Source organism: Trichosurus vulpecula, chromosome 6 (genome assembly GCF_011100635.1).
Source record: "Trichosurus vulpecula isolate mTriVul1 chromosome 6, mTriVul1.pri, whole genome shotgun sequence".
NCBI classification, from domain to species: Eukaryota; Metazoa; Chordata; class Mammalia; order Diprotodontia; family Phalangeridae; genus Trichosurus; species Trichosurus vulpecula.
The window spans coordinates 279,607,494-279,621,937 of record NC_050578.1 but is presented as its reverse complement, the minus strand read 5'-3'; the positions used below and the strand labels follow the sequence as shown (position 1 = coordinate 279,621,937).

The 14,444-nt window shown below is 52.2% G+C and overlaps 1 protein-coding gene across 4 annotated transcripts in view; it reads right to left on the bottom strand.

Moving 5' to 3' along the window:
- ANO1 (anoctamin 1) overlaps positions 1-14,444 on the bottom strand; it is a 197,282-nt gene that overhangs the window by 102,552 nt on the left and 80,286 nt on the right. The window contains exons 1-4 of one of the 4 annotated variants that reach the window (XM_036762823.1): positions 10,549-11,129; positions 9,639-9,886; positions 5,182-5,301; positions 3,557-3,759 (exon numbers count right to left, since the gene is read on the bottom strand). In XM_036762823.1, coding sequence (XP_036618718.1) covers positions 3,557-3,759; positions 5,182-5,227 — 249 coding nt within the window. In that variant the 5' untranslated portion in view covers positions 5,228-5,301; positions 9,639-9,886; positions 10,549-11,129. Of the gene's footprint in view, positions 1-3,556; positions 3,760-5,181; positions 5,302-9,638; positions 10,119-10,548; positions 11,130-14,444 lie in introns of those variants that run through there. The other 3 variants (XM_036762822.1, XM_036762825.1, XM_036762821.1) reach the window with 3 other exon arrangements.

Genomic DNA, 14,444 nt, shown 5'->3' with positions numbered 1-14,444 from the left:
TCCTTGAAAGATTTATTAATAAAAAGATGGATGTATGAAATGTGTCTGGGCTGGCTCTGCCCCTCAAGGGGGCTGGCTGGCTTGACCTCTGGGTCAGTTTCTGAATTTGCCCTTCTTTCTCTGGGAATTGGGGAGAAAAAAATGTGGGACCTTGTACTATGTAATGGGGGGTGGATGGTCAGATTGAGATCTGACTCCTTCATCAAATCGAAGTTAAAGCAATACCTCATTTACTTCCTGAATTGAATTCAGGAACACTGATTAAGCACCTGCTCCTACCAGGCCCTGGGGAGACAGAGAGAGAAGCTGCCACAGGGGCCATGCTCTCTAGGAGCTCACGAGGACTCACCTTAATATAGTTTAAGGTTTAAAATCACATGATATTGTTGAGGGGAAAATATTCTTTTTCCCAATTTACAGATGAAGAAACTGAGGCTCAGAGATATAAAAAGATCAGCCCAGAGTTACATAGCTGGTAAATGTTCAGAAGTCCCGATGCCACCCTTGCTAAAATGGGGCATGTCTACCTGATATAACTCAATGAGACAAGGGCAGAGGGGAAGGTGGGGCCAAGCAGGAGAATGCTAAGGAGGGGAGGAGGTGCATCTGAGCTGGGCCTTGAAGAAAGGAAGGTAAGATGGGGAGGGCAGGTCATTCCACATAAAAAAGCACACTGTGTAGGCAAAGGCTTGGAGATGGGAAAGTGCAACTCCAGATCGGGATGGGGGGGGTGGGATGTAGTAGGGGTGAGGCTCGGCTGGGAGGTCAGGCGGTGACCCTGGGAAAGTGAAACACCAGATAGGCAAGCTTACTTTTCTAGAGGACCAAAACATAGTATAAGTTAACCTTTTAGGATGGAAATCTTTTTAAAAAGTCTCCCCCTGCGGCAGCCTCCCGGCCATTTGGAAGACAGGACAATAAACAATCTAGCCTTTTCTTGGTGACTCATGGTTGTTAGTACGGTGTAATCGATGATGATATTAAGAGGTGGAAGGGTAGGAGCCTGACTGGGAGAGAGGGAAGTCAGAGAAAGGACTAGAAGCAGCTAGAGGAGCAGCCCCTGGGACCACTGAACTCATCCTCTCTGTGGTCCCAGTGAGCCACCTTTATCAGCTCCTGACTTTCTAATCCATTGTTGACTAGGAAACCGAAAAAGAAAAGTTGCCAGAATCATGTGTAAACAACGAGTAAATGGGCTCTGAGTGAGGACTCTTCATTGAGAAAAGTGCATGGGCTTTGTGGCATCTCCCGGTTGCTCAGAAGTCTTTTTTTTTTTTTTTTTGCTTCCACATAATTTTGTTTACTGGATAGAGATGGTCTTTGGCTGTACCACCCACTCTCCTCAAGCTTCAGAGCACAAATTCTTGAGACTCAAGCCCGTCCCCTCCAAAGAAAACACTCAGGTCAGGTGTTCTTTTCAAACATTGTCCCCTTGCTCTGACTCTGCCTTCCCTGGGACTTGGAGGCGGAGAACCTGGGCTCAGATATACCGATGGGACCGGACCCTGAATTCTCCCACACATTTCAGCAGCCTGGATCGCTGGCGTCTCGCCTGAAATGTGTGGGAGAATTCAGGGTCCGGGTCCATCCTCCACTGTTGCCAGGCCTTGTCCAGACCTTGGTGAAGCTATATCTGCTCTCTGGGCCTCAGTTTCTTCTTCTGTAAAGTGAGAGACCAGATGATTTCAAAATCCCTCCTTGTTTCAAATGATGCGGCCTGAGAATTTCCTGTGATTTTCTCAACAACTTGAGAACAGAACATGCAAAATTCTTATCACCCCTATGTTACAGATGAAGAAACTGAGGGCCAAAGAAAGTAAATGAGCCCAAGATCACATAGGTGGGAAAGGTGGGACTGAGGGCTGGAATTGCAGCCCTGGAACAAGCTTCCCAGTTAGGAAAGGTCAGGGCCCTGTCACCTCATCTGGAAGCGCCTTCTGGCCCGGCTTCCCAGAGGACACTGCAGTTACGTAACTCACTCCCCCCCTCCCCCCACTCCCTTCCAACGTGTTGCTGCAGTTTTATTTTAGGGTGGGCTTTTTTTTTAGTAGTTCCCGGCCTAGTCCCCTTCACCAGCTCCCCCGGCAGACTTTTTGGGAGCATGGGGGGACTCCTAATCACTATCCTGCACACAGTAGGCACTTACTTAACAAAGGTTTGTTGGTTCCAATTGAATAGAACCTTTGTGTTGTGAGGGAAAGTGCCTTGGATTTGGGGTCAGATAGACATATATGACCTGAGGCTCTCACGCCCCAAGCTTTTTCAGGAGTAGGAGAAGGCTGGCTACTAATTCTTACCCTGCTTTGATGTAGACTCCCAAGGAAGATCTCCCAACAGCAGCTCCCCCAGGAGAACTACAAGCCAAGGGGGCTCGGCCACTTCTCTACTGAGCCCTGGAGCCTGGGTAGCTAGAAATAAGTCCCCAGAATTGGAGGCACCAGGGAAGGCTGGCTCAGCGCCCTTCACAAAGGTAAAGGGGGCGCTTTGAAGATAATTGTCTAAAACGATCTTTCTTCTCCCTCCATAGCAGCCCTGGGCCTCCTTCCTCACTAGCCTGCATCTGAGGGAGCTGCTGGCAGCCCGCGTAGGGCCCTGCAGGGCAGGGCAGCCCCCAGAGAGAGCACAGGGGTAGAAGGGCACATGCTCGCTTGGTGCCCAACACTGCCCGCTGTGAGCTGGCGTCTGGGAGGAAGGAGTTCTTGAGGGTGTCGAGGCAGCATTGAGTACAGTCGGGCATCGGGTGCGGGGCACCTGCATCCCTGGGAAGGGAAGGCACCCACTGGCACCCACCAGTTTGAGGGAGGAGCGCCAGCATCTCACTGGGAAGCCCCCAGAGGTAACTGCGGGTCCAGCCCAACCAGAGCGAACCCCACCCACCCCGCGGCTAAGCAAGACGAGCGTGGAAGAGCCGCTGAGTCGCCCGGGTGAGGCTGCCACTTACTATTCGCTGGGGCTTCAGGAGACCAGGAAGGGAAGTGGAGAGCAAAGAGAGATAAAGTGCCCAACAAAGAGGGAATGCCTGTCTCTCTCCCAGACTAGGTCCTTCTATGTAGTGGGGAGGAAACCGGGGCGGTCCCGGGACGGAGAGAATCTGGACTTGCCAGTCCTAGCCTGTTCCCTCCCCTGGGGGAACTTCTCCCCTTCCTGCCCACTTTCAGCTTTTCTCAGCTTTTCTCCTCCAGCTTTGGATAAGCTCGGACCCAGGACCGACGGCTGCACCCTCTTGCACCTCTGCCAAGCAGCACAGCCTTAGAGGCTCTGAGTCGGACGCACCTTAGGGCTTCTCTAGCTCACCGCCTTTCGGGTCACAGACGGGAAAATGAGGGCCAGACAGAAGAAAATCCCCGCCCCAGAGATAGCCCCGGGAGCCCGGATTCGGACCCAGCCGCAGCCCGGAGCCCAGAGCCCGGAGCCCGGTGCGCAGCGCTCTCCCTTGGACCGGTTCGCCCCTCTCCGCCCTGAGCCCTACCTTAACCTCCCGCTTGGCCTGGCCGCGGGGAGAGGTGCGCTCCCACCCCGCGCCCGTCGCCCCCCACTCTGGGCAGCGCTCACTCACCGTGCCCTCGGACTGCAGGTAGCCCAGGTCGTCGATGGCGCGGATGTTGATAATGTGCACGCCCCTGTCGGCCGCGGCGGGCAGCGACGAGTACTTTTCGTTCACCCTCATGGCCTCGTAGCTCGGGGCTTCTCCCAGACTGGCGAGGGAGACCGCAGCAGGTCCAGGCAGCGTGGCCTCTCCATGCACAGCGCCGGCGTCTTCTGACCCCAGCAGAGAGAGAGAGAGCGCGCTCAGCGGGCTGTTAGCTTCAGTCCCTCCCTCCCTCCCTGCTCACACTAGCTCGAGGCACCACCCCGCCCTCCAGTCTCCCCGCCCCTGCCCAGCCCAGCCGCCGGAATACAGGGAGGGGTCCGCTTGCCGGCCGGCCGCCAGACCGTCCATCCACTCGCTCTCTCGCCCTAAGAGAGTCCTGGCGCCTTTTCTCTCCCTCCAAATCTGACTGGTCCCGAGGCTTCCTTCCCATAGTCACGCTGCCCTTCTCAATATTTTCCTGGTGGCTCCGGGCCCTGGCGCCCCTCAGCGCGCTCTGCCTGGCCGCCTTCCCCCTTATCTGACAGCGTCGTCAGGCTCCTACCCAGGTCAGCTCAGCCACCAGCCCCGCTCAGCACATCTGAGAAAGGCAAAAATGCCCGGGAGAAACTGGCTTCTGTTGGTCCTGGGGGACACCGGCCTCTGGGCAGGTGGGGGATGGGGTGGGCACAGGCTCCTACCCCGGACTCCCGGCTCGCTCAATCCCTAAGGGACAGCCCGGGCCCAGGCCCCCTCCCACTTGTCTTTTACGAAGGAACCCTCAAGCTCAGGCGTGGTGGCAGGCTACAAGTAGCTGGCTAGCTACCTGTCGTGTGTCTGACCAGGCCCCGAGTGGAGCAACTTGTGCTCAGCAGCCCAGAGCCCTTCCACCTCAGCCACAGAAGGCACCGGCCGAGTAGGGGCTGGGATGGTCACCGGCAGCCCTTTCTGGAGCTTAGACTTTGGGGGTGAGCCAGGGTGCCAGCTGGCGGCACCTTCTAGGGATCATAGGGATAAAAGGGTGGTAGAAAGGTGGGAGGGACCGCAGAGGTCAGGTAGTCTAACCCCATCCTTGTTTGGGGAGAGAAACTGAGGTCTGGGGATGATAAGGGACTTACCCAAGGTCACATAGCCCTTAGAGATCCCAGAAGGGGCAGAGCTGGTATTCTTCCCCTTGTACCCTGACTCCAGTACTTGTCCCTTTCCTCCTGGTGCAGCTTGGTCCAACCTAGAGCTGGATGCCCATTGCCCGTTGCCCTAAGTGGGGCCTGCTATTTTATCACAGGAATCATTAGCCATCAGAAATGTAGACAGGGGCCATCCAGTCTCAGCCAGGAAGACTTGGATTCAAATCCCAGCTCCCTCAGACACCCAAAGGGTGTCCCTGGGCAATCAATTATCTAATTCCTCAGTGCCTCAGGCAACTCTAAGACTGAAATGGAAGGGAAGGCCCGGTCAGGGAAGGTTCCCCACTGAGGGCTCCCCACTCTGCTAAAATCACAGGACTGGACCAAAAATGTATACCAAGTGGGGGAAGTTCCTTCTCCACAGGCTCTGGGCCTCAGTTTCCTCATCTATCAAATAAAGATGATCATCATTGGCACCCCACCCACCTTCTTCTTCAGATGCCGAGCAATCCACAAGGCAGACTTTTTTCATCAGATTGCAGTTGCCCCTCCACCCCTCAGGCCCAAGGCTTCCAGGGCTGCTGGATCTTCACAGTCATTTGGCACCTGGGGGATGAGCTGTCTGTGGGTCTGTGGTCACCACCTTTGGCTCTTCCCTCAGCTGAAAGGGAACTGTCTTGCTCTCGCCTTCCCCAGCCCTTCCCGGCACCTCTCCTTTCTTCTTAGCTCATTCCACCTTGTCTCGGAGGGATCTCTGTCTCCTCCCCCATACCCCAATTAGATTATAAACTCCTTAATGAGCAGGGACTTTGGCGCTCAGCACTCACGGCACAAGACATTGTATTAACAGTATATGCTTTATAAATGAGCTGGTAGGAGACAGAGGAGCCTGCCCTCTGCTGGCCAAGGCTTCTAGAGCCCAGGGCCCCCTGGGGCCAGGGGGAGACTGGGGAGGAGGCTGAGCCAGGAGGACTATGGGCACCCTAATTCACATGATCATGTGCTCAGAAATCACCCCCCACCCCTACTCCTTCCATTCAGGTCAGCCTAGAAAACTACACATCTGAGGGCACACATTTGGCACATAGCAGATCCAGAGGATGTGCCCACCACTTTCCAGAGCCACTCAGTGGGGCCATCTGCCCAGATGACATTGAGTTTCCGGGGCTCCAGTCTAGACTGTCCTCTCTCCCAGCAATGCCAAGGTCAGAGATGACTGCCTGCCCTACCTCTTGTACCCCGTGAACAGTAGGCAGTGTACAGAGGTGGGCTTGGGCAATTGTTAGGGACAGGCTTTTGTTTTTATTCTGGGCTTTGCCTCCTTTCTGGCTGCAAACTTTCTTATCTACTCAGCCAACAAGCATCTTAAGAAAAGCAAAAAGCTTTCTACTTCCTTGGGAACTGAAGGAGTGGAAGATAGTCCAGATAATCCAGAGGTGGTGAGCTCACCTTTATGGGAGGCTGACCTAGGACAGTTAGATATGTTGGAGAAATCAGTAGTCTAAATAGCCTCGGAGGTTGCTGCCATCTGAGACTGCACCAAATCTTCAAAAAGTGGCTCCGTAATTGTTGGAAGTGTTGTGAATTCTTAGGACAAATACTGGTGGCTGAATAGAAATATATTTCAAAGCCACAGAGTCATATTTCTCAGGTTAGCCTGCAGGGGCTCCTCCCCTTCCCATTGGCACCTTCCAGGAGGACAGGCCTTGGGGAAATCATTTCATAAGTCTCACATAATAAGCAAGTATTTGGAGTGGGAGGGTGGGTGGTCAGAGCCAAGCTCTGGAGTTCCAGTGAAATCACAGGACTGGGCCAAAAATTTGCAGTAACTGGGGGAGTTTCTTCCTCGCTGCCTCCAGGCCTCAGTTTCCCCATCTGTCAAATGGGGATGTGGGGAAGGCCCTTCCTCACCGATTCTGGACTATTTCATCCACTAGGCTAGGCGAAGCCTCCAATATCCAAATTCAAGTTTCCATAGCTAGAAAAGACTTCCCCCAAAATAAAAATAACACATTGTGCAACCTGATCTCCTTGTTGGTAAATAAGCAAGATTGTGTAATCCTGCTGTGCTGAGCTGTCCAGGACCACAGAGCCATAAGGCAGAGAATGAAGCAGAAGTCCTAAGGGATTGAGTCCATCCAGCAAGGGTCATCCAGTCCCTGACTGAGCCCTCCTCTCTTCATTGACAGCACACCCCATCCCCCATCTCTAACTCAGGCTAAACAAGACCGATCCTTCAACTGATCCTTACAGGACATGGACTGGAGGTCCTTGGCCTCCCTAGACATTCTCCACCAACATCCTTCCTCGAGGCTGAGGACAGGACTCCAGAGGTGGCCTGCCTGAGGCACAGATCATCAGGCCGATCACCTCCTTGTCCCTGGAGACCAGGTTGACTCCCATTGGCTGCTGAAGCTGACCCATCCCACTGCGGAGTCCACTGATCTCTCCCAAGCCCCTTCACACAAACCGTCGCCCTCCTGCCCCTCACCGGCCCCAATCTTGCACCTGCAGTGCTGAATTTGTTCATTCGAGTCTGAGAATTTACATTTGTTGCCATTCAATTTTATTTTATTAGAGCCAGTCCAACAATCTGGTCTGTTTGGATCCCATTGAATCCTATCATGTAGTCAGTCAACAAGCATTTGCTAAATGCCTACTATGTGCCAGGCACTGGACTATTAGATAAGTGTGCCATAGATACTTTTATCCAAGATCTGTGTCTGTAAGAAATGAGGAAAGACATGTATGTGTGTAATACACATACATACACATATGTGTGTATGTATGTATGTGTGTGTGTATATGTGTATATATATATATATATATATATACATATATATATATACATGTATATTCTCAAGGACAGAGAATGTTTGTATTCTGCCTTCCAAGTGCCAGGACCCAGCATAGGGGCTGGCATTAGCAGGTACTGAATCCATGCTTAGCTTATGAAATTGAATGAAAAACAACTAATAAGAATTCACAAGCCCAAGGGGTGGGCAGATGTTGAAAAGTAGAAACGGCTTTAAGAAAGATTTAGATTTTAGGAATGGGGGGTCGGCGAGGATCGGTCCCTGCCCATCTAAACTTCATGCCTCCCCCAGCTCAGAGAACAAGAGTCTGTGTGCAAAATGTCTATTGACTGGGAGAAATGGGAGTAGCTGCTAAGCAGTAATTCCTTATTTATTGGGCACATAAACTGGTAGATGGCCATTGCTGGCTGAATTCCCTTCTGGTTGGGGGAAGAGCCAGAGTAAGTCAATCTGGGTAGAAGAAAGGGGCCCTTTGTTAGCAGAGTTTTGCTGATGACTTCCCTCTTCTCCCTCAATAAATTGTTCCTCGGTGCTGGCTGTAATGGCACAGACCCTCAGTGGGGGGGGGGGGGGGCGGGGATGCCTCAGCTGACATCTCACAGGCATTACAGGAGTGATGGGAATGGGTAAAGCTGGTCACTATCCCAGGATAGTAACACCTGACCTTGGAATCCAAGGCTGCATGCTTCCCAGTCTGCCCTGATCAGGAACAGAACCACTACCTAAGTTGACAGGGCTCAGGCACGTCATGCTTTGTGCTCCATGGACAGAGGGGTCCCCTCAGGATGCACCTAGCCAGAGGCCTTCGCCCTCTGACAAAAAGGGAGCAGTGAAACTGGAAACCTGAAGCCTCAGCAGAACTCCCAGTTTAAAAGAGCTGATGCCAGGCAGGAGTGTTCCTGGAGAATTTGTTTGCTTATCTGCTCTTCCTCAACTGCCAAGTTAAGGTACTCTCTCTGCCCACTTCAGGAACTGATCCCTCTTTCCTTCAGCTTCTCCCTCCAAGCCTAAGAACCGTGAACATTTCACAGGGCAGCTTAGCCAGCAATTCTTATAGGAAGCTCAGGGAGTAGGTTCACCCCATTTGCAGATGAATAAATTTGGGAGGGGGTGTGGAACAAATTGGAATTCTGGGCTTTGGAGAAGGAACCTCCAGGATCATTGAGAGGAGGAAACTGGAGCCCAAAGAAGCCATAAGATTAGAGGATTATAAATTCAGAGCTGGTAGGGCCCTTAGAGGTCTCTTGGTCCTGTCCTTTCTTTTTAGAGAAGAGAAACTGAGGTCCAGAGCAGTCATGGGATCTTTGAATTACAGATTCAGAAATGAGAAGAACCTTAGCAGTGTGACAGACAGTAAACCAGCTCTGATCTAAGGAAGCAGCCCTGATCCTGATCACAGAAGAAAGGGTTGAATGGAGGAGGGGGTGGGGGTGGTGAACCCAGATCCTCTGAGTTCTATTCCCAGCACACTGCCCTAATTGGATGACCTCAAAAGTCCCTCACTCTCTCTGGGCCTCAGTTTCTCTATCTGTAAAATGGAGGGGAGCTCGCCTAGATGGTCTGGGGGGTCCCTCCTCACTCTGACACTCTTTAAACCTATGATCTGTTGGCCTTCCAGGGGCCAGTTATGGAGCATGGATGCGCATGAATGCATAGACCGACTGCATTCTTTTAAGGGCTGGGACAATATCTTCCACTGATTGTGATTCACACACGGGGGTGCTCCCTGGAGCTGCAGACTCAATGGCTTAGGGAGGTGGGGTGAGGAGGAAAGCACATGGAAGGAATGAGTAGCCAGTGAGTCAGCCCTGTTGTGGGGGCTCTTGCCCAGGCTACCTGCCACAGTTACCTCTGGGTTCCGATAAATAAACAAGCTTTGAAGTAACAGCCACCAGGCCCACCCCATAGTCTGCCAAAAACCACTCAATTACACATGGGGAAGATCTGACATAGAAGCTTATTACAGAGATAAGGCAGGTGAGAAGTCTGATTACAGTCATTTCCTCCATTCAGATAATGGGCCTGAGAGTTTCCACTTAACACAGATGGAAACCTTGGGACACACTCATCTGAACAGAACCTAAACACAAAGCTCAATCAATAAATCGGTATTTATGAAGCACTTACTATGTGCCAGGTGCAGAGGTGAGTATCCAGTTCATTTGGGGTTTCCATATGAATATTTTTAAGAGTCTAGTGGGTTTTGCTGATTCCCTTCAGACTTTTCTTCAAAGAAGTCTAAAACCATTACAAATTAATTAAGTTCTCTTTAGAAAGTATCAGGATGAGGAGTTGTTTTTAATCCTAGAAGCACTAGGGAGCCACAGAAGCTTCTTGAGAGAGGGAGGTACATGGTTTGACTTGATCACTGAAATCTGTTCCAGCCCATTGGAAAGAGCAAGAGAAGAAGGGGAAGGGAACATACATTTATTAAGCATCTACTACTTGCCAGGCACTGCATTAAGCATTTTACAAATATTATTTGTATTTGATCCTCATAAGAAACATTTAGCAGCTTACACCTGGAGCATTTAAGTCTAATAAAATGTCAGGTGCCATTCAAACATCACTTCTGCCAGAAAGCCTTGCGAATTCCCCCAGTTAGGGGTATGTGGGTGTGTCTCTCACTCTTCCCCTCCTCTCCTCTCTCCCTCTCCCTCCCTCCCCCTCCTCCTTCTCCCTCCCCTGTCTCTCTCCCTCCCTCTCTCTCTCTCCCTTCCCCCTTCTCCCTCCCCTGTCTCTACCTGTCTCCTCCCCTCTCCCCTCCTCCTTCTCCCTCCCCTGTCTCTCTCCCTCCCTCTCTCTCTCTCCCTTCTCCCTTCTCCCTCCCCTGTCTCTCTCCCTCTCTCTCTCTCCCCTCCTCCTTCTCCCTCCCGTCTCTCCTCGTCTCCTCCCTTCTCCCCTCCCACTTCTCTCTCCCCTGTCTCTCTTCCCCTCCCCCTCCCTCTCTCCTCCTCCTCTTTGTCTCTCTTTCCCCCTTTTCTTTGCCTCAGACTCTCCTGAGCTCCTGACCCCTCCCTCTTCCATGGTCCTTTACCATCACAGGCTGCTTAGCAGGAGGGTCTTCCATCCTAACAGTTCCACACATTTTTATCTCACTACAATGGGCCACCAATGAATGCCCACTGCCGGCCAGGTGGTGTGCTTCATCGTTGGGGAGGCCCAGATGAGTAAGCCCTGATTCCTGGCTCGAAGACAATCCTGGTACTGGGCAGAGCGAGGGTTGGGGTGGGGGAGGGCTCGAGCAAAGACAGAGACAAAAGTGTGGGAGGACAGGAGGGGAAGGGGGCGTTGGAGACAAGGCAACAAACACAGGTTCAATATCTGCGTGCTGGGCATCCATGATAAAAAGAGAACGACCTTGCCTTCCAGGAGCTTCCATTCTTCTATGTGGGGGGGGGGGGTGCGGTGCCCAGGCTAGGAAAAAAAGGGGAAGCAGTCTGAAAAGAGCAGTGGCAGTGAAGAGAGGTGCCTTCCATCGGGAAGTGGCACCTGAGCCGAGCCCTAAAGAAGGATGATGTGAAGAAGGGGAGGAATCCTGTGCATGCCTCTGCAAATACAAGGTAGCTGGAGATGGCACCACCAGGCTGTCACAACAGGTTCACTCAATTCCCACAATTCCCTCACAATCCAGGAGGGCTCCCTGGAGGAGGTGGCATTTGAGGTAGGCCTTGAAGGATGGATAGACTCCCAGCTCCCATTCTAGCCTAAGGTAATTGAGGGCAGAAAGCTTATCTCCCATAGCTCCATCCCTCCCTGGCAGTTCAAGGACAGTGTTTGTGCACAGTAGGTGAATAAGGAGCATCTGTTGACAACTTTAAAACCTGAGGCATCATGGAGCTTCCATTTTCATTTGTTTCCCTTTGTAGACTTGGCCAGCTTTGAGACTCCTCTGCCCTTTTCCCTCTGGGCTGCCCTACTGTGTGCCTGGCACATAGTAGTTGGTTAGTACCCTGAACTGTGTGAGGAGCAGATGCAAAGCAGCCTGGGGAAGAAGAGGAATCCAGCCCAGGGATGCTCCCCACCCTGGGGTCCTCTCCTGCCTCCACCTCCCTCTTGGAAGCTGGCCCAGGCTCAGTCCCTGACTCCTGCCTTGCCATTCCTAAGACCTGCCAAGCCATTTTTGAGGCAGCTCGCCCTTTGTCCATTTTTAGAGATTGGCGTGTCAAGGCAGACTCTCTCTCCGACAGCTCATTTCCTCCTCCTCCTCAAGCAGCCCCTGCTCGGGGCTCCAAGGGAAGGGCCCCGTGCCAAGGATGTGACACGGCTGTTGCCCCGACAACAGAGTGTTTAATATCCCCTTGCCATCCCCAGGATGACCTCACCACAGGAGGTACCAGAAGCCCGGCTGACAACACCCTCATTTAGCTGAGGTTTCAGCCATAGGCAAAAAATGCCTGAGCCCGGGCTGGAGGAATCTGCCTCTGAGACAAAACCAAATACTTGGCAAATGGGTGACATTGTGCTTGGGGAAACAGAGGGGACCAAATCTTTGGGGTGCTAAGCCCAGGAATCCATTGTCACGGGGCCCTAGAATCCTGGACCTGGAGCTAGAAGGGCCCTCAGAGACCAGCCAGGCAAGGAAACTGAGGAGTAGCTATGTGACTTGCCCCACAACCCTCAGGCATTGAGTGTGGAGGATCTCAAAGCACTTAGAGATAAGTGGAAGAATCCTAAAAACTTTCCAGAGGGTCTGTCATCTCGCCAATGTGGGTATTCCCTCCACAGATATAGACAGCAGCCTCTCAAGGCCTGATGCTTGAGCATGGCTCCTGTGAGCTCTTCACAAGACATACATTCAATGTGCCAGTGGCCTTAATATCTCTTGGCAGACAGACAGCCCACATATGCCAACAGATACCATCCTGAGGACCCAAGATGCCTTTGCCCCAAACCCTTTACAGATGCTGCACACCGCCCCCCACTTCCTCCCCCCTCCCCGCCTTGCTTCATTTCTGCATGCCCAGTGCCCAGAGGGAGTATACAGCAGGCTCCTAACATGCTTGTTGGTTGACTAACTCATGTTTGCATACTTCAGTGGCCTGGGTTTTCCTTGGTGTGGGTCCTCTCTGTGCAGACACAGACACCAAGTGAGTCGTGCCTTAGAAGGTGGGCTTCAAGAATGGCTGGCAGCTGGAATGAGCCTGGGACTCAGAATCAGGTGACTAGCTGTATGTCTCTGGGTAAGTCACTTGCCCTCTGCCTTGGGCTCCTAGATTGCTGGGCCTGCAGTCGCTGGAAGACTCCTCTTCCTGAGTTCAAATCTGGCCTCAGATGCTTATTAGCTGTGTGACTCTGGGTGAGTCATTTAACCTGGTTAGCCTCAGTTTCCTCATCTGTAAAATTAGTTGAAGAAGTAAATGGCACACTACCCCAGTATCTTTGCCAAAAACTCCAAATGGGGTCACAAAGAGTTGGACATGACTGAAAATGACTGAACAATGTGCCTCTGGCCCCTACACATAGGGGTCACCCCAAAGCACTCTGAAAACCTCAAAGCTAATGGTGAGAATTCTTCCTTGAGGCCCCAAGGTTAATGACACTAGGGCCACTTTCTTTGGGACAGCAGCCATTCTGTTGGCTATGGGACCCATCCTACGAGACCAATCTCAAAGGAGCCCCAGCAGCCACCTCCAGCCAACCGTGAGGCACTATCGGGGTAGGGGGGAGAGGAGAGGATGGGAGGAGAAGCCGTGGGTCTCCTCTCTCCTGACCCCATTCTCATTTCCTGTCTCTTACCACGGTGATCACCCCTCCAGGCCATCTTGTCCAATCTCCTCACTTTCACAGATGAGGAAACTGAGGCATGGAGAGGCTGGGTGACTTGCCCAAAGCCACTGTTCCTCAGGCTTCTGTCCTGGAAACTCTTCCCTTCTCCCTGCACATCATCTTACAGGGTGGTCCCTGTGTCCTAGCTTTGTGCATTTCTACCAGCTAGTCTTGAGTGTCCGAGATGGTCGTCCTCTTCCCCTCTGCTTCCTTAGCTTCCTTCCAGACTCAGCTCAAATGCCCTGTTCTGTGGGATGCCTCCTTCCTGCCACCTTCTCTGTACATATCTGTGGATAAAAGGTATTTATTTACATGCTGTATCTCCCACTCTCCCTGAAGGCACACAGTAGGCACTCAATAAATGATGGGCAACTGTTTTCTGACAGACTACCTCAGAAGCCATCGAGTCGAACCCCCTCCCTCCCTTTATGTGAGAGGAAACTGAGGCCCAGGGAAATGCCTGGCCCAAGGCTGCAGAGCTAGCGAACATCCGAGGTAGCAGGGAGGCCAGACCTCTTTGTCACTGCAGGTGGGTTCCAGATCTTTGGTATTCCTCCAGGATACAGTAGGTACCTAATCAATGCATGCTGTTGCACTGAGCACTCTTGGTGACCAAAGCCTCTGTAGCTCAAAGCCTTATTCCTAGTCACACGGGAGGGCCACGCGACAGCTGACTGGCGCCACTCCCTTATTGTCCAAGGAACGTGGCCATGGACCAGATTCTCCATTTGCATGTGACAGGGAGGGGAAAATCTTTGCTCAGGGGACTCTTCCAGGACAATTTTTAAATTCCTTGGCAGGACGACATGGAGATACAAGTGAGTCCCTGTTCCAGGGAGGGTGCTCAACTCTGAGCCAAAGGGGAAAAAGTCACTTTCCTCTTGACATTAGCATCATCATGGTAATAATGGATGTGGCTCTAGCTTTTTAAAGCCAGTAAATGGCTCTGCTCACAGGACCTCCTTGGAGCCTCTGAACCACAGGTAGGAGGTAGATAGCATGGATATCACCACCACCATCACCATCACCACTATCACCATCACCACTATCACCATCACTACCACCATCATCACCACCACCATCACCATCACTACCATCATCATCACCACTATCACCATCACTACCACCATCATCACCACCACCATCACCACCACCATCACCATC